At 40.3% G+C, this 27278-nt stretch overlaps 1 protein-coding gene across 7 annotated transcripts; it reads right to left on the bottom strand.

Moving 5' to 3' along the window:
* Window positions 1-33: 33 nt before the first annotated feature.
* Window positions 34-26192, bottom strand: si:dkey-238d18.4 (TBC1 domain family member 15). 7 transcript variants are annotated; one of them, XM_048261425.1, is made up of 11 exons: window positions 26124-26192; window positions 24744-24922; window positions 20109-20227; window positions 19693-19811; window positions 19481-19584; window positions 18782-18849; window positions 17733-17879; window positions 17495-17585; window positions 16851-16999; window positions 15802-15943; window positions 768-1751 (listed from the first exon to the last, which is right to left on the bottom strand). In XM_048261425.1, exons 3-11 carry the CDS (start codon window positions 20194-20196, stop codon window positions 1589-1591), a joined length of 1071 nt encoding a protein of 356 aa, XP_048117382.1. In that variant the 5' UTR covers window positions 20197-20227; window positions 24744-24922; window positions 26124-26192; the 3' UTR covers window positions 768-1588. The 7 variants fall into 7 exon arrangements, with proteins under 7 accessions (XP_048117379.1, XP_048117382.1, XP_048117383.1 ...); XM_048261422.1 differs by lacking the exons at window positions 24744-24922; window positions 26124-26192 and adding an exon at window positions 34-96 and having other exon boundaries at window positions 1581-1751; window positions 20042-20229; XM_048261426.1 differs by lacking the exon at window positions 26124-26192 and having other exon boundaries at window positions 24744-25120.
* Window positions 26193-27278: the final 1086 nt, after the last annotated feature.

Here is a 27278-nt window from a genome sequence, read left to right as displayed (position 1 = left end):
AAGTCCTATCGCTGCACTATCAGGACAAACCTGCAGATATTTCATTCATTCAGCTCACCTACAGTATGATGTCCAGTGTATCCTAAAAGCCTTATTCTGAAACAGAAAGAGCAAATTAAGCTACAGTGACAATATTGGTTCACCAGCAGTGAAAAACAAACAATATCACATTACACCAACTCCACCCATTCAAACAAACTACCACATAGTTATACACAACAAAACGAAGAGTGGATTAACAATGATAATAAATAAAATATATTACATTCTAAAACAGTTAATTTTTGACCGAAAGATGATTATCTATGAATAAATCGTTTCTCGTTGCTGTGCCTTTATTTTATGAAATCTTGCAAAAATATAGCTGTTAGCTGTTCTAAAATCAGTGTAAGGCCTAACCTACGGCCTCTCAGGGCTTATTGCTTAATTATGAACCAATAAAGGAGACAGTAGCCTAACTGTGTATCTCTCACAACATTAACATTAACGATTAATTCAGATGCAGCAATTTACTGTAGCTCTTAATGCAAGTCAATTTAATGGAGACTTGCATTAGCATATCAGAGAACTACATGAACAGTGTCTATCTGTCTAAACACCTTGTAATTCACTTTTCAGATAAACTTCATGGTGTAAATAAGTGTTTCATTTTGTGCTTTAATCTCAAATACCAAAGGCAGAGTGAGAAGCACCCCCAAAATTCAGAATGATAAAAAAAGTCCAGGGCCACCACGTTTTAAAGATATTTTTTAATGTTTAAGGGGGACAGTTTTGGCAACTGTATTTGTCATGCTGCATATATTTCTAGTTGCTTCAATAACAATAATATTAATAACATGAATTTTATTGTGCCCTTCATGAAACCCAAGGACCCTTCCTAATTACATAGCAAAGATTGCAGCGTAAGTAAAGGTAGCTTTGCTACTATATGCTGAGGTGAACAGGTGGGTTTTAGGTCTGATTTGAGTCCAGATATGTGGCAGAGAGGCTCACGGCTTGAAGGGTGTTTCTGTTTTCTTGGTTATGGTGTTTTGTGGACAGATGTTATATGTGACTTGAAGGAAAGGGTGAAGTCCTGGATATTGGGTAACACCCAGATTTAAGACTTAAAAAGATGGACATATAGAGCAGCCATCAACAATCAGCAGCAGATCTCAAACCTTTCTGAACAACGCCTTGGAGACAACCATGAGCTCAGTTGAGTTTGAGGAAATGAGATGACATCCAGAGTTTTATTTCATATAAGTAAGTGACAAGAGACTGCCAGGGGGATGACTGGAGTGGAGAGATAAAGCTGTGTGTCATCAGCATCGCATTCAAAAGTGGATGATCTAATCGGTGGAGCATGTAGATGAGGTCCAAGGATGGGTCCAAGCACAGAGCCTTGTGCCATGGCATTACTGCCTAAGGCCAGAGTGGAACTGGAGGTGATGATGGTGACAAACTATATCCGGTAGGAGAGGTATGGGTGGAACCAGGACATAAGAGTGGTTGGAGAGGCAGTTGAGAATGATGGTGTAATAGTGATGTGGTAGACAGTCCATTTACAACAGCCAAATCCCCAAGACTTTCCATTTTACCTTTAAATTCACAAGAAGAGGCTCCGAAGCTGGTTAAGGAAATGTTCTTCTTTACTTCTGTGACTATGATAGCGGGTGTTGAGATAGTCCCAGGCTGAACGCTTGCAGTAGTTGAAGAAATGCTCTTCAGCCTTCTTGAGTGTGCTGTTTAGGTCAAGAGTCCCCTGCAAACTGAGAAAATAGGGGTTGTCACATAAACAGGTTGCTGAATATTTACTGATCCCAGTCCAATAAATTTTATTATTTGGTACCTCAATGCAGTACAAAAGCTGGCCCCCCTCAACAGCTGGGTTTCTATTTGCATATTATATATATATATATATATTAGGGATGCATGATATATCGGCGGCCGATATATTATTAGCCGATAAGTGAAAAAAGGAAAATATTATTATCGGTCCGATAACAGAATTCTGGCCGATAATTTGCGCCGATATTTTTTTAAGTCCTAATTTAGGCCTACGTAAGGTCCGTCTGGCTACACTGAGCTACTTGAGCTTGGTTGGCTATACTTTTTCCTCAATATAATGTCAGCGGTGTGAATGTATTTCACCACTCTAACAAAATCTGTGGATATGCGTTCATTTGGGAATCTGTGCATCTCAAAATCCTCTCGTGAATGATCCGCGAGTACAAGTAGGCCTAGTTCTAAGTTGTGTTTTATATTTGCATAACCATTCGTGCTTCAATTCCAGACAGGTCAATAAGTTATTAAAACCTTCGGGGCTAACTCCTTTCATTTCTGCTGCAGCAGGTTGTGCCCAACAGAGTAGACGGACATAAGATACAGTCTGAGGAGTTACAGCTTTATTCAGTTACCCGCAGTTGAAACTAAACCTAAGTTTCCCTCACAAACTCTGATTTGGCCGCTATACTGTAGCTTATTCCAAGCTGAGCCGTTTATGAGCGTTTAGTCCTAAATGAAAACGATTCAAACTCTCTAGCCACTCACTCGCAATTCACTGATGTCAGGTTCACTTAAAGGAGCCACACATACTGTAGGGCTAGGCTACTGTTATGTTGTTGACTGCCGTACTATTGAGGACTATTATGAGTTCTGTCCATCATTTGGTGGTAGGTGAAATTATTGCAATAAAATTATGCTTATTAAATGCTTTCCCCAAATCACTTTTCACAATTTTTTTTCAAGAGTAATATTATCGGTTATCGTATCGGTATCGGCCACAACAAACCAGTAAATATCGGTTATCGTTATCGGCCCTAAAATTCAATATCAGTGCATCTCTAATATATATATATATATATATTCTATGCATATCCATGGAAAGTTGGCTAAAGAAAATGCAGATATGCACATTTCTATCCACTAGAATGTGAGTTGTGACAAACAAGAGAAAAGTTCTGGGGCTCGTTTCTAGAAAGCGTCGCTTGCTAACTTGCGTCGCAACCATGGTAGTTCGCTCCATCGCTCTTGGATTTGGTGTTTCTAGAAAGGGTAGTTTGAACTCTCAATCGCAAACAAGGACGCAAAGTTTGGTGGTTTGAACTATTGCCCCTAGGCAGTCGCACTTGTGTCGTTCCTTGGTAGTTCCTGTTGGTGTCCGGAGCGCCTAACCAAAAATCACAACTGCCTTACCAAAAATTACGAAGTGGATGTTTATCTCGTGACTCAATGATTGATCTATCCTGTAGCTTTATTTTGATTAAGACTGACTCCCCTACTTGGCTCATTCTTGCTATTTATGTTAATTCGAGTATTGCCTTGCTTTTTGATAAGCTAGTATTATAATCATCACAGACTCTTAAAATCAGCACAGTGGTAAATGGTGTAGTGGCTAAAGCAGGTGACTTGTTATCTCAGCGTTGTAGGTTCGATTTTCTTATGATGTGAGATTTGCTTCTCGCTACCTGCAGGTAAACTAGTGTGACACGTAGATTCAATTGTTTTTGACTGATGTCTTGTACCTATGGTCTCTCGATGTAGAGTAACTATATACATAAATATGTATGGTCAAAACCTATTGTTGTGTCTCGTAGGCCTACTCTTACTCAGAGGTGAAAAGAAGAGATAGGATGCGAACTCCGGCCGAGTGCGTAGTGCACTGACACGCTGCCGTTAAGCCACGAGACAATTAATAACATATGAGATACCCATTCGTCCAGGCTATATATTTTTTCCAACATAGATATTTAACACAAATAATGACACATATTGGTCGACTTCAGTAAAATGTTTAGGTTAGGTAAATAGGTTTAGGTTTTTGCAGATGACAATGCCAGCATTAATCACTCGATTTAAATTAGAATAATGTCAACATAGGCCTTGGCAGAGAATTTCTAGGGGGTGGGGTATTACACGTTGCCACTGTTTCCACCAATGATATGTTTCGCTGTATCATCAACAATGTTGTTGGAACTACAGTGTTCGAACGTCGGAGGTAGCGAATTGCGACACAGGTACGATGCTTTCTGGAAAAAGGTGTAACAATGTCGTTGTTTGGTCGCATGTTGCGTCGTACCATGGTGGTTGAGCAACGTCGTTGCTAACTTTTCTAGAAACGACCCCCTGATCAGCTGTGGGATGAAGGTGCATTCAGGGCAACATTCAGTAACAAATGCAAATAGGCCTCAGGGATGGGATTGGCGAAGGTAAAAAAAGCAGGAAAATATACGTAGCACGAATAAACCCCCCCCAGGGTATATGGTTCGAGTACTATAGTGTACTATAGTGTTGGCTACCGTATGCATTTACATCACCTACACTTCATAAAATTCAATAGGCAAATCCAATATGAGGCAATAGAAAGGGGCCTTAAAGGAAATATTTTTGGGCTAAATACTAGGGGGTCCGGGTGCATGCCACCCTTTTTATCTATCAGCGCAATGCTACAGGAGGCTATTTCCACTAAATATTCAGCTCAATATTATGTGCAAGACTAATGTTTACTAAGCATGCCAAAGCTTTGATCTCTTAGCACAGTCACCATAACGTTATGTTTTCTCATGGTGAGATGGCATCCTGAAATATGTTTTAGATGACATGGGGCGCAAGGTTCACGGAGGTGAACAGCTGGACAAACGCGTAATGACAAGGTGTTAACTAAACAATTTAATAGGCCTAAGGTAGACGGGCTTTGTGGTTAAAACTATGACAACCAGTAACATTAGGCTAATCTGTCACAGCTAACTTTAAGCACAGCTTACTGTACACACAGAGAAATGAAAATTCAATATCAGCATCACAAGATTCATTATCGGAAAATCCTAATGCGAACCCGATGCAAAGCCAAAACGAGAAAATAACATAAATTATGTCTTTTTAAATCAATTTGTTGACCTTTACCGTTCACGGAAGCGTATTGCTGCCACACTAAATTAAATAAAAAGGCTCAGTATCACGTAATTATGTGAAAAGTTTCTTGTTATAACAATATCTTTTTCATGTTTTAACAAGATATTTATCACATTATTACATGAAATTATCACATTATTATTTAATATCATTAAGATAATGATATTTTCATGTTATAACGTGAAAATTTCATGTTATTTCAAGATATGATATTTACACATTTTTACAAGATATTTATCATGTTATTACATGAAATTATCACGTTATTTCAAGATAATGAAACTAAACTAATCGAGAGGCAAGAATAGGCTATGGCTCGTTTACACGACTCAATCAAATTCTATTTTAAGCTCGATTTAAGACATTGTGAGATTCACGTTATTGAACACGGTGGATTGTTATATAGCCTATGTGAACACTCAAACATTGTCCAGAATATTCTGCACCTACTATTCTGCACCTACAACTATCAGGCTGTGTGAGCAGGCTACTCCTGCACAGAACCTCTCTCTCTGCCACCTTTTCAGTGGCTCTTTGCTGGCACACACATCCCTCTTCGCTGCTCCTCAGTCAGCTGGGAAGAGACCACACACACGTAGCCTACACACACATACACACATGCACAAAAACAAACACTCATCAAGCAACACTGTGTAATAGCAGTCAGGGTGCAGGGTCCCCTCTACACACACACACACACACACAAACACACAAATACAGGTACAACATTGTTTTGCAGAAGCTACAGATTAATTCTGAACAATTATTTCTCTACTGTCTCAATTATCACACAAGACACTGTTTTGATTTGCGTAGTTGCATTACCCCCAACACTGACAATAACGTAGACAGCAAATTAAGATATTTTTTCGTTTTGTGGAGCGGCACCGGTAGGCTATCAATAGCAGATTTCGATTTTCGCTACCACCGTGTAGTCAAGCCTTAAGCCATACCCAAGTAGCCTTAATCGAGGTAATGTTTAATTATGCATAATTTATTTTGTTATTGAATTCGTAGGCTGGGATTCCTCTCTTGTTTAAAGGCTATAGCCTCCTTCTTTTTCAGAAGGGGCGGCAGTGAGGCTACTGACAGAGCGATGTACAGTAGCAGAGCGACACACAGTGGCTGAAAGTGGTACTAAAGCTTCACGCAGCTTCACGCCTCGTAATGCGTGACTGAAGTGGCCATTTGAAAGCGATGCCCACTGTACACTCCCTGCACACACACCCAATCCCCCACACACACACACACACACATCCTGGGAAATTAGCCACATTGTTTTTCTAAAACTGATAGTTCCAGTCCTTCATCGTGATTGGTTGAATCACGTTCAATGCTGCTGTAAAATCCAGCATAAACATACACCTTGACCGCATTTCAGAAAGAATGATTGCGGAAGAATGATTATCTAGGAATAACTCATTATATTTCTAGTTGTTGTACCTTTACTTTATGAAACTGTGCCAGGTAGTAACAGTTTTAGAAAAGCAATAAGCCACTCGAGTCCGTAGGTTACACTGATTCTACAACAGCTAAGGGGGGTTTTAACAACGCCCCTTAGCTGTTGTAGAATCAGTGTAACCTACGGCCTCTCTGGGCTTTATTTTCGGTAAAAACAGTTTAGCGTACATATCGCACAACCGACAGGAACTTTTAGACATCGGTTCCTGCAATCCTGACATCTATATGAGCGGAATCCCAGGGATTGCTAAATCACTGAGACCTATAAACTCGGCCACACCGACCAGAGGTGGGGGTTTGTGCATTTATGTTAACCAAACGTGATGCACGGACACCACCATCACCAAGAGTCACTGCTCAGCTAACCTAGAGTATCTCATGGTTAAATGTAAACCTTTCTATCTGCCCAAGACAGTTTACATCAACAAGCAGCTTATATACCATCGGATGCTAATGCTAAGCTTGCCATGAAAGAACTGCATTCTGCTATCAGTAAACAACAAACTCTGCATCCCGTGGCAGCCTTCATTGTCGTGGGTGACTTTAACCACTCAATTTAAAAACTGCACTGCCCAAATTTCATCTAAATGTATCATGCCCCACAAGAGGAGATCATATTTTAGACCATGTCTACACAAACATAGCTGATGCCTACAAAGCCGCTCCGCTCCCCCACCTAGGACACTCAGATCATCTATCATTGTTTCTACTGCCCAAGTATTCAGCACTCATCAAACGTGTGAAACCAACAGTAAGAACAGTCAGAGTCAGAGTGTGGTCAGAGGGAGCAGACTCGGCACTTCAGCAGTGTTTTGAAAATACTGACTGGAGAGTGTTCGAAACTCAGGCCACCCATGATTTCCACACGGACATTGATTCATACGCCTCTGCCGTTTTGGACTGTATCAACTCCGACATCAACAGTGTCACCACCCTCAAACGGATTACGACTTTCCCTAATCAGAAGCCATGGATGAACAGTGAGGTCAGACTCCTGCTGAAGGCACGAGACATCACAATCAGATCTGATGATGCTCAAGCATATAGCTTATCCAGGGCTAATCTGAAAAGGGGTATCAAAAAGGCCAAGCACAACCACAAGCTAAAGATTGAGGATAATTTCAAGAACAACTCTGACCCCCGACGCATGTGGCATCCAGGACATCACAGATTACAAAACTACTAACTCCACCCCCCCTGTCACGACATCTCCCTGCCTGATGAGCTGAACCACTTCTATGGCCGCTTTGATAGGGACAACAAGGAGGTGGCCATCAAGGCTGTGGTCGCTGCAGATCACCAGCCCCTCACACTCTCCACCACTGATGTGTGTGCAGCACTGAGCAGGACTAATGCACATAAGGCTGCTGGTCCTGATGGTATCCCCGGACTCAGGGCCTGTGCAGTGCAGCTGACTGAGGTTTGGACTGACATATTTAACCTGTCACTAGCCCAGGCAGTTGTCCCTGTGTGCTTTAAAACCACCTCCATCGTGCCGGTGCCAAAACACTCCACTGCAACAAGCCTTAATGACTTCCATCCAGTTGCACTCACCCCCATCATCATGAAGTGCTTTGAGAGCCTGGTCCTGGGCCATCTCAAGACCTGCTTACCACCCTCACTGGACCCCTTCCAATTCGCCTACCGTCAGAACAGGAGCACAAAGGATGCCATCTCTAAGGCACTTTCCTCTGCCCTGTCCTACCTTGACAATAGCAACACCTATGTGAGAATCCTGTTCATTGACTTTAGTTCAGCATTCAACACCATCATCACCTCCAAACTGGTCACGAAACTCAGTGAACTGGGCATCAATACCTCTCTCTGTAACTGGATTCTGGACTTCCTAACCAACAGACCTCAGTCTGTTAAGTTAGATAATCACACATAATCAACCATCACCCTGAACACCGGCGCACCACAGGGATGTGTGCTGAGCCCTCTCCTTTACTCCTTCACCCACGACTGCACACCTGGTTCTAACACCATTGTCAAGTTTGCAGATGACACTACGGTGATTGGTCTCATCAGCAAAAACGATGAGATGGCCTACAGGGAGGAGGTCCAGCACCTAACATCGTGGTGCACTGATAACAACCTGGCTCTCAACACCAAGAAGACCAAAGAGCTCATTGTGGACTTCAGGAAGTCTAAAGCTAGCACACACACACCCATTCTCATCAACGGGACTGAGGTGGATCATGTCACCAGCTTCAAGTTTCTGGGTGTCCACATCTCTGAGGACCTCTCCTGGACCATCAACACCTCTACCCTGATCAAAGGCTCACCAGCATCTCTTCTTTCTGTCTCCTCAGATCCTGGTGAACTTCTACCGCTGCACCATCGAGAGCATCCTCACCAACTGTGTCACATTTTGGTAAGGCAACTACTCTGCCCACAACCGGAAAGCACTGCAAAAGGTGGTGTAAACTGCCCAATGCATCACCGGTTCCTCACTCCCCTCCATCGATGCCATCCAGGGCACGCAGCATCATCAAAGACTGTTCTCACCCCAACCACAGACTGTTCTCCCCACTCCCCTCCGGAGGCGTTACAGGTCTCTCCGCATCCGAACTAGCAGGTTCAGAGGAAGCTTCTTTCCTGTGGCTGTCACCCTACTGAACTCTAGCTCTGCATCCCGGTGACATCCAACAAACTAGCCCCCATCACCCCCCCCGCTGCCTGTGCCTGTTGAGGTGTCCATGACCATGCTTGACAGGGTGCGGACATGTTGAGGTGACATCCCGAACTAGCCCCCATCACCCCAGCTCCTGCCTGATGCCTCCTTGCCTGTGCCTGTTGAGGTGTCCAACACCATGGCAACGCGGACAGGTCCCCCCCCCCCCCCCCCCCCCCCCACAACTGCACTACCCTATCCCACCCATAGTGTCTATTCATTTACAAATGTACATCCTACAATTACACTTAGACTTAGACATTACATAGCCATATTCTACTGCTCTTCATCCTGCACATACACTTATTCTTAATACTATTATATGTTACTGTTTCTGTACTACAATGGTACTGTTACCACACTGCACATAGCTGTACATACTGTACATATCTGTCTATATGGTTCATACTAAATATCAATATTTATTAGATAGATAGATAGATAGATAGATACTTTATTGATCCTCAAGGGGAAATTCAAGAATTATTCCATTTTTCTGTAACATATTCTGTCACACAATACACTGCATATATCATTGTTCTTACTACTTCTATAATAGTACTGCCACTACATTGCACATATCTGTACATGTTGTTCATACATTGTTCATATTACATAGCCATATTCGTTCTGCTCTTATAAGGTAACTGCTAATGCACTGCAAATATTTATATTTAATTTATACTACTCTAAATCACCTTCTGCAAAACAACTGTATACCGGGGACTCCAATGGACTGGGAGGGCTATGGTCCCGAAGAGAGATGCTGGGTCCTGGCTCGGCACATTTTTGACCAGACTCTCATTACGGACTTCCTTCACCAACACCCTATTTCACCCAAGGGGACGCCTAGAGGCGTCTGTAAGCGGGGGGGTATTGTCAGTACTGAGGGACTCTGGCCGTCCTGCTGGACTGTTTGTGTATTGTCTGACATCTTATGTTTTGATGCCATGTGTCTTTGTTGTGGCCTGAATCCCACCTCCAACTTGCCACTCCCTGTTTTTTACCGCCACTTTCTGCCCACACCTGTGCTGTTCATCAGTCTGCTTATTATCTGTATTGATTTCTCCTGTCCCTTGTTTGTTCTCACCCAATGATTTGTCTCTGTCTAGACCACCTAGTATTTAAAGTTCAGTTTATTTTCTGTTCTTTGTCTGGTTGTAACTGATTTTGGTGAGGATAACGCTGTGTCTGTCAAAGTTGTATTTCTTGTCTTCTGTGGATATTCTGCCTGGATCTTTTGTGATTTTCTGTTTTTAGATACTCTGCCTGTTTTTGCCTGAACTTTTGTGTTTTTGCCTGTGTTTTGGATACTCCGCCTGTATCTTTTGTGCTTTGCCCTTTTTGGAACTTTTCGTGTTTGGACTGTATCTCTTGTGCTTTGCTCTGTTGCTGTCTGGCTGCAACAATAAAACTGAACCACGAAAGTTTCTGGTCTGCATTTGGGTCCTTGCCTGCAAGTCCTAACACATGAAACGAATGAAACAAGTGTAACGGATGCCAGCTAGCTTAGCTGTGCTTGTGGAACGTTGGTAAACCTCACTCCCCGACGCCTCAAGAGTGCTGCTGGCATGCTATTGGCTCAATTGTTAGCGCGCTCGCCTCCCGATCCGAGGTTCTGCTGTTCGCGGGTTCGAGTCCGGGCGTGTGCAGGGATGAATCGCGCAGGTTCAACACAACGCAGGTTACATTGGTGCCGTGACCCGGATCGGGAGTGAGGTTTAGGGGGGTGAGTGTAACGGATGCCAGCTAGCTTAGCTGTGCTTGTGGAACGTTGATAAACCTCACTCCCCGACGCCTCAAGAGTGCTGCTGGCATGTGAGCCAGTAGCCTGGGCTATTGGCTCAATTGTTAGCGCGCTCGCCTCCCGATCCAAGGTTCTGCTGTTCGCGGGTTCGAGTCTGGGCGTGTGCAGGGCTGAATCGTGCAGGTTCAACAAAACGCAGGTTACACAGGCACGGGGGATATCGTACAACACTGACAGCTAATATTTGTCACTAGCAACCTACATCTGTCCTCTGTCAAATACAGTCGCATATTCAGCTCTGAACAAAACTGTTCAGGAGTTATTGGAGCAGAAGTCGAACATGGGGTTTCATGAAACAAATTTTCATGAAACAAATTAAACAGGGGACGAAAGAAACAAAAAGTTTAAGCTATGTACACTTCCCACAACTTCAGTATTTGACAACAAATGAATGGTAGCCTACTTCAAATAGGTGTTATGTTAGATAGATTGCTGCTGGGCTGTCTTGGTTAATGTCTGTGAAAAACTCATTGCCATCATTGTGAAGCGCATATCTCACAGTTATGGAAATACCATGCATTTCTATGCCATTTATATTGCTAGAACAATACCCAATTCTGTTTTTCAGAATGAGTAATTATAACAGAGTAGCCCTGTGGACACGCAATATTGTTGGAAAATTAAGATGTGTGAAATTTTAATTTTTTTTTTTTTTTTTTTCTTTTTCGCATGCCCAAATTTCCGTCAATGATTCCCAGGACACTGAAAGACCGGGGTACACGAAACTTGGTGGACATGTAACCCCACATGGATAGCATGGAACCATCGTTTTTCGTGTTGATCTGTAGCCCCAGCTGAATTGGACCCCGAAAGGAGGGTAGGGCAGACACAGTTTTCTGTGAATATCTCGAAAACCGTAGGGTTTAGGAGGACCATTTTTTTTTTATGTTGTTGATCTCAAGGGGCCATGTCAACCCATTCCATAACCACTCATTTCATGTATAGCGCCACCTAGTTAAACACAAAAAAAAGTAAAAATGAGGTGGTGTAATTGAAGGTATCTGTGACCTAACATAGTCAAAACTGCACGAAATTGGAAGTGTAGGATCATTATGACACCCTCTGTATGCACGCCAAGTTTTGTGGAATTCCGTTCATGGGGGCCACACAATAAATTAATTTATGTTACTATACACCAACTGGCCTGTAGGTGGCGGAGACAGTTTTCTGTGAATATCTCGAGAACCGTAGGGCCTAGGAGGTCCACCTTTTTTTTTTGTATGTTGGTCTTAAGGGGCATGTCAACCCATCCCATTACCACTTATTTCATGTATAGCGCCACCTAGTTAAAAAATTAAAAAGCAAAAAAATTAGGTGTTTTCATCTCAATATCTCTGGCTGACAAGGTCAAAACTGCACGAAATTAAAAGTGTAGGATCATTATGACACCCTCTGAATGCATGCCAAGTTTTGTGTACTTTCGTTCATGGGGGGCCTTACAATAAAATAATTTATGTGTACATTTAGTGACGTACACCAACAAGGATTCCCGGGACACTGAAAGACCGGGTACACAAAACTTGGTGAGCATGTATCCCCACATGGATAGCATGGAACCGTCATTTTTCGTTTTCATCTGCAGCCCCCCCGCTGGACTGGACCCCCCGAAAGGAGGGTAGGGCAGACACAGTTCTCTGTGAATCTTTTATGGTATGTTGGTCTCAAGGGCCCACATCAACCTGGCTCATAATCACTCATTTGTGATTTGCCCCCCCGGTAAAAAATGAAAATCAGTAGGATTAAAAGAAAGCCAAAATAAATATTCATCATCATCATCATGGCTGCATTTTCAGTATTGGCGAGAAGTAGTCGTTTGTCCACTAGATGGCGCATCGTTGCAGTGAGACGTAATTTTGTTGGAAGTTAAAAGTGGGTTGGAAAAAACAATGGACGCTTCATACAAGGACTGTAATTTACCGCAGCGAACATCTAATAAGGATAGGACGATGTTCACATGAAGTGTAATTCCCATTTCTTCTTGAAGCCGAAATAAATCTGAGGATGTTTATCGGACATGCTTGGTTTTTACTGCAGGTACGTTAATCTTGTAATATCAATAAGGACCTAGGTAATGTTATCGTTAGCGTTGGTTGAGTGATGGAGGCATTTGATTTATTGCATTTGTAGAAAACTATAAATGCGGTTATACCAAGCAAATGTATAGCAGCACTGTTTGTATCTTTCGACTGTCATTTATTGCACGTGCTACAAAATCATTCTGTGCAATGGAAGATTTACCAACGTTACACCGGTCTGATACAGTTTTGCCTATACATGCGTGAGACTGAGACGCCTGTTTATTTTGTTTTAAGTCGCGTGCAGGGGTGTGAGAGGGGAATCGATGTGCTTTGATTACAGCTTGGTAGTTGTAGTCTGTGAAATTAAAAAGCACGTGTGTGTGTGAAGTATCCAAACAATGACACCTTCATTTCATTATGGCTGCTTTAGCAAAACACCTTAAGCTACTGTGTAGTGGGTCCCATTTAGAAGTGGCTACTTCATTCGCGCTTTCCTTGACTCATGGAGCTGCGTGAATGTTATTACAACTTTTCGCCACGATATGTCAGTTTAAGTCCGCTTGATACTGTAAGGCGTAAGCCATTGGTTTCCAAAGGAGATTTTATTTGTGTCGCCAGCATAGCCTATTGACAATTTATGTTGTCAATAGGCCTACCTTATAATCCTACCTGTAGCTTAGGGAAGCTAACAACTTTCTATTAGGATCTAGTTTGTTAGTTACCGTTTTGTCATAACTCCCTGATGCATTTTGCATTTAGAATAGCCAGAGCGTGTATATCTCAATCGAAAATTAAACAATATCGGTGCCTATGGACTAGGCTGGGTGAACCCAGCCTGATCTGCCCGCTATTTATTTTTTGATTTCTTAAAAGATTGAGCTTGGTCTGATGAAAGCCAGACTAGCCATGGACCTCAGTTAAACAATGCAAGGGGACATGAATCAGCCTATATTTGCACTAACAATAACGGACAAAAGCTCTTCAACTTTGGCCCGTTAAAATGTGTATGAACAGTCTAGCGGGCGCATTTCATCAAGGCCCATTTGGACATGTCAGTTATTTGCACCACTGGTTAGATGTAAAACAGCATTTCGTTTCAGACTAGGCTACTGTTACTTAATTTGTGCATTAACAATAACGTTTCAGACTACTGTTACTTAATTTGTGCATTGACAATAAAGTATTACATGAACTAAAGATGACTAAAATCTTATGTAGAAGAAGAAACATTCACAAAAAATCCATCCATCCAAAAATGACCTTTGTTTTTGATAGCTGTTGAAAACGGCATGGAACTGACAGAGATGTTTTTTGTTTATAAATACATAAAAAAATAAATAAATAAATAACATTATGCTGATACCTTTTGCTTTTCCCAAATACAATGTAGCCTACAGGTGTAAGTGACCTTTCATCAATCCAGTTGCAATGGATGAACTGTGATGAACTGCCCTACTTGTGATTGTTTAGAGATTTTAAAGGTTTTATAACAATTCTACATCTTCTTTGGCTATTCTACAATCTATTCACCTTTTCAGCACCAGTAGGGTACTTTCTGTGCAGCAAGCACACATACACTCAGGCATGCCAAACAAGCATACACAAAAGTTTCAAGAGTGGGGGATGGAGTAAAATATGGAGACAAATTGAAGTGTGATTTATTTTCGCGGAACGGATGTACAGGACTGAGCGGCGGTCATATTTTGTACCGCTATGCGGTACATCTAGTTTGTTATAAAAAAATAGACTAAAATGTTTTGACTAAAACTGACTAAGATACCTTTAGTTTTCTTTTTCATAATTCACTCCGTTTGCAAACTGCTAAAAAAAACTCACTGAAGAAGAAGAACAGGCCAGTGAACCCTTCTTTTTCGGTGAGCTTTTTTTTGGGTAAGACGTAAACATGGAAGTGACATAGCCTAGTTCCCGCCTTGACAAGTGACTTGACAGATTGCAGTGCGTTTGGCAGATCAAATTGCCATTTGAATTTTGCAACACAAAGAGCGTGGCAAAGTGCAATGCAATCACGGGGGGCGCTATTTCTTTTCCATTTGAATAAAATGCCTCAAAACGATGGCAAAACATTTTGCCCAAAATAATCCAAAATGTTTTCAGGCTGGCATTGTCAGTTTTGCCAAATATGTTTTCAAAATGCAATCCTACATTGCACTTTGAATATTAAATTGCAAAACGAATTGACAGTTAAATGATGAAACTGAATATTGAAAATTGAAATGCAAAACGAATTTCCATTTGAATTTTGAGACTGAAGTACCATGGCAAAATGGAATGCAATCCAATCCATGTTTATTCCATTTTTTAACCAAATTGATTTTAGGATTGCATTGTCACTTTGCAGATTAAAATACAATTTGTTGGAAATTATTGCAAATTGCAATATTAAATTGCATAATGAATTGGCAATTGCATAATGTAATGTCTTTTTGAATTGCATATTGCATTCTCATTTGAATTAAGCTACACATATGCTTCCATACTTAAGGGGAGCTGTCAACAGGCTACTTGCCAAAACGGAAAAATAAACTCCACATGATATGACTAATTTATTTGTTACCGTTTCATTGTGGCTTTTGCTGAGAAACAAATAGTTCTTTAGAATACAGCTGATCAACCGTCTGCTTTCACTTTTGAATGAAGTTCCATTGCAAGGAGTGACCGGACTACTTGGGGAGTGATATGAAAGACATCAATAAGAAGCACACCCATTTTCCTTGACAGCGATCTGTTATACTTAGCAATTGGTCTGTTATCAATAAATATCAGACCTCCAAACATTGGGAAGGCCCATTCAAGTAAATGGAGCATTCTGCAGCATTATGAAGAGCCGAATAATAATAAGTAAATAATGAGTAAGTTAACTTCAGTGTAACATAGTATAATACATGTTAAAACACAACCACACACAAGCACAATCAACTGCATACCTGTTGGTAAACTGGATGAGCTGCACATCATTTCTGCAGTTCAGTAATATGTCCCTGTTGTCCAGTATGATGGTAGCACAGATGAAGAGTTCAAATGTGTATTCTGTGTTGATGACTTGTGGCTCCACGCCTGGGTTGTCTTCTACAGAAATAAAATAGCCATTTAACAATAATAAATCAGTCATAGCCACCACCATCCGCTGCAGCAGTTCTGCTTGTAGAGAGCAAGCATATCCTGTCTATGCTGAGAAGAGTATTAACATGTGAAAAAATGGTACATTTTTAACAGGTAGAAATGTGCGTCAAACTTGTGATTAATGTCTTTGTGAAAAATGTAACTTCCAGCCCACATCCACACAGGATGGTGATGACAAGGACACACTGAAGTTGGGTGGTAATGGGGTGAAGACACAGCAAACAGCAAACGTGGATTGTGGTGAAAAGTGCAGATTTACAGTGCTATAAAATACGTAATCCGGCACACTGCCAAAAAAAAAAGACTTCCCAAAAAAAATAAAATAACCAACAGGTTTTTCAAAATACTAGCAAAATTCTCAAATCCAACAATTCTCCGTATATAACCTCTCAGCAAGCTGATACACTCCAGACTCCCACCCTGAGGGCAAAAATCCCTCGCTTTAAATAAAACCATCCTCTAGTTGGTAGATACCAATATACTGTAACTAGTAACTTTTCTATACAATGCTTTATCACACATTGCATATAGATCACCAACATACATGGAGCATAATTCAACATATATTTCATATTTGACAATAATAACATATTTATAATTAAATAATAATTACACTGCAATACAGACACTTTATATTGAGGCAATAGCTTCCCCCACTCAAATCAACACTTTCCCATCCCAAACAGGGAATAAACTAGCCATTGCTGAGGGGCTCATGTTCATTGTGGAAACAAAGAGTTGCGGGACTAGGAAGTGAAAGTAAGCGCTATCAGAGCCTGTCTACTTATTAGACATTCTCTGTCGCTATCAGTGTATTGTCAGAGCCCGTCTTAGATCAAATTTAGAGTCTTACCTGTGGTCTGATTTTGGACAAGCCGTTCTTGATAACGAGCCTGCTCCACCTGTTGGGAAATGAGCTCAAGGTAATCACATCGCAGGACCTCAAAAAGACGGAGTGCCTCACAATGCTCAAATTCCCGCTGAAAGCCCAGCAACAACCATCTACAGGAGAGGGAGAGAACACTTGTCAAGTCTAGTCAAGTCAGTTTTATGTGCAACCCAAAGCGCTCCACAAACAAGACACAATAACAAAAAGACAAGTAAGTTGTGAGTAATTGTATTGTATATATATATATATATATATATATATACATATATATATATATATATATATATATATATATATATATATATACACATATATATAATGTATTGATATTTATTTCTTCCTGTGTTAATATCAACTATTAATAAATATTGAATAGTCTCTTCCTATGTAATGGTCAACACTTGCACATCTTGACTGTTGACACATCTTAACTGAAACTTAAAATGAGCCACACCCTGGTCTAACTGGTGCCTCGGAATTTCTTCTATCAAACAATCTAGACAAACAATCAATCAGCTGCAACATGGTGCCCCTGAAATCCAATAAAAAGCTTTCCCATATCCATTTGATTGAAGACTTAAAGTTGAGAAAGAGAAGAGAGACAATACCTATGACAAAAGGTGAATCGGTCCATGTTGTCTGTGACAAGATGAGCATGGAGTAGAGGATCCAATTCTTTTAACAAGGCTGCTTCCAGTTCTGAGGGGCATCACATGATGAAAAAATAGCCTATAACCACATGCTGCAATATAACAAAATGTAAAACAATCTGAAGAATCTGAATACTTTCTGAATATATAGTTGGTATTAATAACTGATGACACTGCAGTGTAAGATGAGACACACCAATCTTACGGTGTAGACCGTCAGCATGAAAGTCTTTCGAAAAATTCTCCATGTAGCACGAGAAGCTCCAGAAGGTTTCCACTTCAGAGTCCAACACCACAAGGAACCGGCTACATAGGTCATTCATACCCTGGGCATAGCTCACGTCTGGAGCACACACAATCACAAAGAAATTCAATTAATACATTGAACATAATAATTTTCAGTGATAAAATGATTTAGGAACAACCAAATTATTACGTAACCACTGAGATCTACCTAAGCAGGAGAGAAAGTTTATTTTTAGATAGTGCTGAATCAGATCATAATCAGATCCTGAACTCGTACCAATTATGAAAGACATGCCTCTTATTGTAAATGCATGCCTCTTTTAGTAAATGTGAAAGAAATTTGAGAGACATACTGGTCCATGCAGATTTTGCGTGATATAAGCCTAGCAGACCAGCATCATCGCAGAGACTCCTATGCCCATTACCAAATGGCAACTACTGTTGTGGCATTACACAGTACAATAATCCACAAAGCGAGCACTTTTCACCAACCTCACAATAATAAATAATTTCCAATTAAAAGTGTCATCACTTGCGACTCCACACATGTCGTTTACACGCTAAGTTGTCCATGTGGGCTAGTAAATGTATGCAAAACTACAAGGCAGTTAAAACAACACATTGGTGAACGCAAAGGCATAATGATTGTGAATATCCCATAGCTGTACACTTTAATGATTTAAAGCACTTCATCATTACACTTTTGTGTCATTGAACAGGTCAGTCGACCACAGACAAAATATGTGAAATGTGTAAATGTGCCTCTATGGGAATTTAACATAGGGGTAAGTATACTTATGCCCCCTGTATTTTAAGGACATTTATTTATTTACGATACATTATTTATTCACAAAGAAAACTGGTGTCCTTAGAGGTTGGATTTTTCCTCATTTTTTAAATTAAGGCATTAAGATCAATTTTAGTCAAGTTCAGCATGTGTATGTACAGGGTATTTACACTTATGAGCACAGCTGTATTTAGTCAACAGAGATCCAGTACCTGGATGAAAAGCAGCATATGTGATGAGAATATCTCGCAACACAAGGAGATTTCCCAGGCCTTCATCCCTGAAAGCAAAAACAACCCGTGACCTCAAAGGAATATGGTCAACCTATCAAAATAGCTCTCTAATGCAATCAAAGAAGCCTGTGCACCTTTATGGCTCTGTTGAGAGAAGTTCCTCATTGATTGAATACATACAAAATATTCAGGGGAGGCAGCAAGAATAATTGCAACGTAAATAGGCATATATGCACACAATAATGAAATGACAAGAAAGCACCTATTATAAACTGATTATAAATTATCGCTGCTCAATGCAAATCTTGATGAGAAGTACTGTGTGCCAAATAGCACTTGTATTTATGATGTTTTTAAATTGTTGATGAACATTGTTGGGGTGGAGGTGGAGAGTAATCTAAGGTGAAATCCAGAAATATGTACAGAAAATCACAATACAAGGCCTTCAAGCCAAGTACTTGGGCCTGAATAGAAATTGAATAGCCTCTATCAAAATTAACTGACAAGATACCTTTCTGTAAAAAAGCCCAGTTTACAGTAATTGTTAAAGTCCTGTACTGAATTCAAATCCACATTATCGAACACAGGAGACAGACATGCTCAGCATTGTGGAGTGATGTTTACTAACTGCGTGACTCTGCCTGAAAAGCCCCCAATTTCTAGTTTTGCCCTACTTACAGGTAATAGGTAAGGTCTCTGTCAGTTCTAGGAACGTCCTTATCGATGATTCGGATGGCTTCCTGTAGTTCTGCCACATTAAAGGTAACACGTTGCAATAATACCTGCATTTTACAGAAATTGGAAAGAGCAGAATTCATACACCTTCAACATGAAGAAACATTACTATCAACATACTACAAGTAATGTTATATACCATATTCTTTTTTTACCTGAGCTTGAAGCTCTAAAAATGACATCCTCTCACGCACTTCTTCAGGCAGCTGAGAAGCCTCATTTTGAATTTGTATCTGCCGTTGGTGAAAAAACTTCACTGCAGCTACCAACTCAGCTATTTGTCAAAGAATCGAATGAGGATAATATAAACAAACATATAGGAGTGATATATACACATTTCACATTTTAAAGCTTCATATCTATGTTTCCATCTGAGAGACCAATAAGTAATAAAGAAACAAAAATTTAATAACATACACTCCTTTGTCTGCACAAAAAAGTTCAATTGGGATGTGCAATGGCAAAATGATACGATCACTGGAGTAAGAAATAAGCTGTGTGTACCATCTGTACCATTGAGCTGCAAGCACACAGCACCTGGAAAAACATGTTGCCATTTTTTCTTCATGACCTGATAGCGAGCAACCATTTGCTCCTGAATCAGAGGACGCTCCCGAGCTGTGGAGTTGCTGGGGTACATGCCGAATAAAAACTGCCATACTTGTGCCCGCTCTCGGGGCAACACACCACCTGTAGTTAAACAAAAGGCACAAACGTGAACGTATGTCTCATAGCTCATCTCGGCTTGTCCCCTGCACTCAGAAATCTGGCGCTAGTTAGCCGATGCTACCAACAGTTTTTTGATGGGGTTGCCTCGGGCATCTAGGCAGCATGGGAACACCCAGGCTATCGGGCATCTGCCTAGCCATGCAAATAAATCACTGTTTTACACCATTTATGAGGCTCAAAGTACTCCATACTTCATTGGTAGACTTCTGAGGGCCTTGACATTTAAAATGAGACATTGAGAACTTTGAAAAAGTACTGGTAGTTTATTTACAAGACGATTTATACAGACAGTACCATAAGGAAGTTTACCATTCACCGCCATCTTGAATTTAGTCACGATAAGTCGAGCGACGAGTACGAATGAACAGGTATGATAAGGGATCAGATTCCAAAAATAATTCTGTGGAAATGCATGGATTCCAGGTGCTGCTACTGGAAGCAGCTTGAATTCATGCATTTCCACAGAAATATTTTTGGTACATTGTCATTATCATTTGCGCAAAGTGCTAGCCATGGAGCGGTTCCAGTCAGTGTGCACCTACGCAAGGACAGCCATGTGAAACCACGGGGTATGGAAAAAGATTGCAAGGCCAAGGCATCTGTGGTTTTTAGAAGAGATACCGCACACTGTCCATTAACATGCAAATATTTTTAGAATATAGAACACACCGTTTCGGTCTCAGACCTTCATCAGCCAAGGCACCTCACAAGATCATGCAGCGTGACACAAACATTTCTTTTTCTTTCCCTTCTTTTCCTTTATCTCTTTCCAATATTATATAATTTAGAATAGCTTATAGTGCCTCTCCTTTTTATGTACTCTATTATTCCATAGCAGGGCTCTACACTAACAAGTTAAAAAAATTTAGGAGCACACACAAAAATGTAGGCGCACAGTCAGTTCTGTACTTAACTTACACATAATCTAACATTATACTGCAGCTAACAGTTAAACATGCCAGTGCACCAATTGCGATTATTAAGAATGACTGACAACATTTAGGCTACAGGAAACAGGATTTTAAAGATCAGTGCCTACTTTATTTTCAGTCTGTTCTATTTTCCTACATTTTTTTAATGTAAAATAATATAATACATTGCCATATTTGCATTTAGCCTGTATATCAAGTATCCTGCCAAATGTAGGCTAATTTATTTATTTGTGAATCCATCTATAGCTAAACCAAATATGCCCATGGTGACCTATCTGACTGCATACTGCCTAATACTACTACTAAAACAGTCCATTTTCTCTTCCACAAAACCCAACATAGGCTAATCAAGGATATCTGTTTTATACTTTTAGTTTTTATTTGAAATATCTGCATTGATAGGGGCAGTAGGCAAACGTTAGGCCTACTTTCGTTTTGCACTTCAGCTTGTATTCGGTGTAAACAAACAAGCATGCGTGGAAGCCTGGAGTTGTCAGTAGCGTTCTACCTTTGAATAAAATGGGAGTATTACGGGAGGCTACTTTTGTGCCGGTTCGCTACAGCTATTTTGCATATTGCAGCCAATACGTCAACTGGGCTAAAAGGCATGTTAGGTTACCTTTCCTTCTCTCACTGCATTCTCAGAATCTCATCCTGTTCCTCCTATATCCAATGAATTCGGTGGATAGAAGAACTAATTTCTTCCATCTTTGCATCTTGGCTGGCTAGTCTAACTTTCCGCTTTTTCTGCGCGCTCTTGGACTTGATAGAAGCGACTACTAGCGAGTCACAACGCGAAACTGCTAACGTTGATGGGAGGTGTAGTTTTTATGCTGCATTCGCGACGTGATTCTATGGTTTGCACCAGTAATGTTTCTCGATGTTGCGGTGTATTTTGTAGACAAACATTGACATGGTTAGAAGTCATTCGCACCAGTGCGCCTAAATATTTTTTTGCACTCGCACGGCATCATTTTTACTCGCATGTGCGAGTGAAATGGGCGCACTGTAGAGCCCTGATAGAAATGCTTTACTTGTGTTCTGATTCATATTTCAATGTGAAATATATGTTTATGTGTTAATAACCTAGCATTTGGCTGTGAAATTCTGCAGCTCATCATAATGAAACCAATGCTTAAGACAACTTTTGCAACCTCTGTTCTTAGATAACCCTAAATTAACCTGTTCAACCAAAATGATCTGTGCGTAAGCCACATTGACAAAAGCCTAGTCATAAAACGGGTTGCATTGTGGCAGGGTAAGTCGCGTATTTGTCAGGGGATCCCGGTATGCATGATGAATCCCCTGCGCCAACAACCGACATGAAGGACACCTGTTTTGTTCTCAATGGAACAAATCCAAGGGCGCGTTTCCCAAATCCATAGTTGTTAACTAAGTTCGCAACTTTGTTGGTTGCAATGCAATTTCCCATTGCCAACCAACTATCTGCTGACAGGTTAGCAACTATGATTTTGTAAAACGCACCCCAGACCGAATTTCCCGACCTCAAATTTTATGGGTGGGGTTAAATTTGGGCTGGCTTCTGTCGTGGAAAAACTGGTCCACTTCCAAAATCCAACTAGCAATTTATCACTTAACTATTACCAATTAGCACTCTGGGACAAGGCGTCTGAAGGAGACAATACAGACAGGAGATCTCTGAAGACTGTTGAATCTGTATTCACCGTATTGCAGTGATAATCCAGCCTAAACAATGTTCAGACAAGGTGTCAAGCAATAGGGTGAGGTGAGATGTCATCAGATGGCGGCCCCCGATGAGATCTGAAATCAAAATGGCTGCGGCCTATCTTTTATACTTCTTAACCTTGAAGTTGGGCCCTCTCGCCTCCCTCGAAAGACACCTGTTGGCCTATCAGCATCCACCAAGGTTACGGATATTGGTGGGACCCCTTGTCATATCATGCATAAAAATTATATGCAAAACTGTCTGATTCTGTTTTTTTTTCCAGTTGGGTGTAACAGAGCCATTACCTCATCCTCTCGCTCTTGACCGTCTAGGCCCAGTGTCACTGGGCACTCATTCACCCCACTCTTTGACACCTGGCCTGATCTGCTTAAGATGTGTACAGGCCTTGAAGTCTCATAATAATTGCAGTAATATCAAAGTTTACAAAAACCATACATGCATCCTTTAAGTCATAGAAATCCACCACACTTCCATGCTAGGTGAAATAGGTTGTCATAGCCTATATGAGTTTTTAAAATGATAAACCACAACTTGGCTGGATTGAGGAGCCAACTTTGACAACCAGTTTTAGGGAACACATTAATACACAAGTAATAGTCTACTTGTATGTATTAGTGCTAAATAAGGTCTATAGCCTATTAAGCATCATAACCCATTTATTAGGTATTTATTAAACAACTTCTTATTCTTGCTGAATAAGTGATTTTTAGTTTCATGTCTAGTTGGTCTTAATCTTAAGTTATTGATGTATGGATCCATAATAATTGTCTTATTGTTATTATTCGGTCACTATAAGTCACATATTCAAAGCGTGTATTAGGAGTCTATAAACTCTATATTTTGATCTATGCTATAAGTAGACATAAATCTAGACCAACTACACTAGACAAACACATCTCATTTTTCATGCATGATCTTCGTAGATTCCTTCATCCGCCTTGCATCCCTTCCTCCTTTCAATTATGTTTTTTTAAGGAAGGGGCTTGGATGTCAGAAACATAAGAGAAAATTGACAAATACTTGAAATCCAACTCACTTCAGAATTCACAAAAAGGTGCTTTATGATGGTGTGTATGGGCTGTGTGGATGATGATTTTTACAAGATGTGTATTGTGTGAGCAAGCATTCAGTGAGCCAGGGTTTGTGGATGGTGCTGTACTTCGATTGGGTGTGAACGGTGAAGCAGGTCCTGTCTTGCATGTGGAAATGTTGTGAACCTGTAGTAAATACTGTATGATGATGAGTGTGGCTTAGATTACACATTGTTGTGCAAACTTAGGTATGTGTGGCATTTACATAAGCAAAACAGTAAGTAGGCCTATAATCCTCAACATTTCTTTTAGTTAATATCATTTCTGAAACATGTAGACTATTGATAGTAATGTTGACTATCGCTGCTGTCAGGTAGAAACCCAATAGGTTTAAATCCATTTAAATCCATTTCATTTTCAGGAAATTGAAAAACACATTGATTTTTACAAAAGAATCCAATACTGCGTCATCAAATAATAATAAAAAAAATAATATTTGGAGATAGGCCTAGGAGGCAGCGCTATGTTGATGTTATTTAAAGACATATAGATAGGAATAGGCTACTGTAAGGATTGGCCACTTGCGCCTCAAGCATAGGCCTACACCCGAGAAAATATTAATCTGAATGCAACTGGCCCAACAAATTACCACGACTTTATTTGACTTGGCTAAAAATGACTTCTCCTACTGGATAGACTATGCCTGTAACAAGGCCTGAGTGAGTGAAAAACTTGGGCAACTTAAATGAGTCGATGTGATCTCTATACAACTGAAACAATACTATTATAAAACCATTTTTTCTTACCGTTTTTAAAAATGTACTTCCGCAGCCTAGATTCATCAACACGGCCATCTGGATCCATTATACCAGGTAGTGGTATGGATTGAAGTGATGGCACAGGTAAGATGACGGAGGCACATTGTCGTAGACGCCTTCTCTGATTGTGACCAGGGTCATTCATCGATAACACTACCGTTTTATCCCTGAAAGTAGTGTTAATTACTTCAACACAGCAGCAAATAGTCATCGAATAGGCTACGCAATTAGCCTACTGGCATTAAGTACGCAATTACCAAAATGGTCGGCACAATAATAAAACAAATAAGTTCCTTGGCTAGCTTTTACATAAATTAAGTAAATTGTTGTAGCTAAAAATGGGAATGAGATTGCTGGATATAAAGGACTAACGCCCTTGAATTCTGGTAAAGTTAGCTGACATGCATGCTCTCTACATTATAAAAAAGCATTTGAAGTCCTCACAAAACTAGCTCTTTCCACTTCGTTAGTCCTGGCTTCTTCGACTGCACGCTCATGTCATGTGACAGTCTCAGCAATGTTTTCTGCCTCGGTTTTAAAGCGGATTCTCTGTGCTCCCTGAATGCCTGCTTTCAACAGACATGCCCTTAGGTCTGCTCTGAAGTGTCTCAGAGAGTTTGTGTTTGTAGAACTATCCTTACAATTACCCTAATGTAGCCTAGGCCTAATCTGTCCCAAACAACAATGTAGCCTTATTAATTCTGGAGTGGGGTTGACATAAGTGAAGTCACTGAATGCTGGATGATTTTTTCTATAAATCCATTAATACCTGTGACTAGCTCGTACACCTATTGACTGTAGCCTACTTATGACCAACTATATGAGAAAATCCAAAAAGTATTATAGTTTGTGTTCACTACCGGTCAAAAGTTTGGGATCACTTAGAAATTTCCATTCCACTCCATTAAAAACAAAAATACCAGCTGAGGTCAGTTGCATTTTTTTAGGGCAGCAGTTTTCAGATTACATTATGCGCTTACTAGCTATGTGCTTCCATAATTGCAAAAGGGTAATCCAATGTCTTCTCAGTTAGCCTTTTAAAATGATATCAGATTAGTAAACAGAATGTGCCTTTGGAACATGGATGAATGGTTGCTGATAATGTCAGACATTTATTTCTTCGAGAACCCTTTTGTAATTATGTAGCATATAATGTAATCTGAAAAATGCTGCCCTGCTTAAAAAAAAACCCCAATGCAACTGATAGTCTATATTGGAGTGGAATAGAAATTTCTAAGTGACCCCAAACTTTTGACCGGAAGTCAGACATTCGGGGGAACCAGATTGCCAATGTGTTTGCAAAACATGGACATATGAATGCAACAATGGACACATGTACTGTACTTACCAAGGTTCTCTACCATTTACCTTAGAAACAATGTTTGGTTTTCTGTGTTTCCTGAACATGCTCAGACCATGATCATGCATCTTAAGGCCTAGTCCACACGTACCAACCCGATCTTTTTTCCTCCGTCTTCCCTGGAATCGTATCAAGAATATTTGCGTCCAAACGGATCCATCTCAACACGACTTCATATCCCAGGCCTATAGGTGGCACTGTTTCTTTACAGAAATTGACCAAAGCTTGCGCGCTGTAGGCTTACAAACAGACAGGATAGGCTACAACGAAAATGGCTAGTGCAAGGAAACCAGAATTGTTTGTGTGGACTGATGGTGAACTGTCAACTGTAAAACTAATAAACTTCATTTTTACGGTTTGTGAAGGGTGCAGTCCCGTCCTTTATTTGGCTAATGCAGTAGGCCTACAAATAATCTCCTTACTTTCTTTGGTTGTAGGATAGTCCGCGATTCACATTACTGTGCTACCATGAGTTCTAAGCGTCTTTGTATGCTCATATCTGACTTCAATAGACTGTGAATGCATGTATTTATGTTGTAAGACATGTAAAATAAATGAATGACACCGGCACTACGCACGAATTAATTTAAACTTACACCGCACTTCCCTAATAACTTCTGACTAGTTCTCTCGCGTCACTGACAGTAGCTAGAATGCATAAAAAAAAAACACTGGGAAAAACACTGTTCAGTTCACCAAGTCATAAGCTATTGGCGCTGCGCAGCACCAGCTGTGATATAGTTATCCTACTGAGTGTAATCGTAGGCAGGGTTGGGTAGTAACGGATTACATGTAATCTGGATTACGTAAACAGATTACAAAAATCAAGTAACTATAATCAGCCCAGATTACAATAAAAAAAATGGGTAATCAGATTACAGCTACATGGTTGGGGATTACCTGATTACATTTTATCATGCAAATAATGCAACTTTTTTAGGAAAGCCTAGCTATCTTTTAATTTGACAAGCAGTTCATTCGGATATTCACTTTTTAGACTTTTTAAGATATAGTTAAGAACAAAATTATTCATACCCCTGGCAAATATTGATTTTCTCTTGACCAATATGTTTGTTCTTAATTAAAATGACACTTGCATATACCAAAAGGTTGCAAGACAATGTGGTAAAAACATGGAATCAAAAAAAATGTTTTTTTATCTT

Source organism: Alosa alosa, chromosome 13 (genome assembly GCF_017589495.1).
Source record: "Alosa alosa isolate M-15738 ecotype Scorff River chromosome 13, AALO_Geno_1.1, whole genome shotgun sequence".
Lineage (NCBI taxonomy): Eukaryota > Metazoa > Chordata > Actinopteri > Clupeiformes > Clupeidae > Alosa > Alosa alosa.
This window is presented reverse-complemented; position numbering and strand designations above follow the sequence as displayed.

Bases quoted from the DNA above. Each gene is read 5' to 3' on its own strand.
- si:dkey-238d18.4 (XM_048261422.1), bottom strand. From the start codon at position 20,177: ATGTACCCCAGCAACTCCACAGCTCGGGAGCGTCCTCTGATTCAGGAG. The intron at 19,812-20,041 runs GTACACACAGCT...TTTGACAAATAG, and splicing joins GCAGCTCAATGGTACAGATG to CTGAGTTGGTAGCTGCAGTG. The intron at 17,880-18,781 runs GTACTGGATCTC...TGTGTGCTCCAG, and splicing joins ATATGCTGCTTTTCATCCAG to ACGTGAGCTATGCCCAGGGT.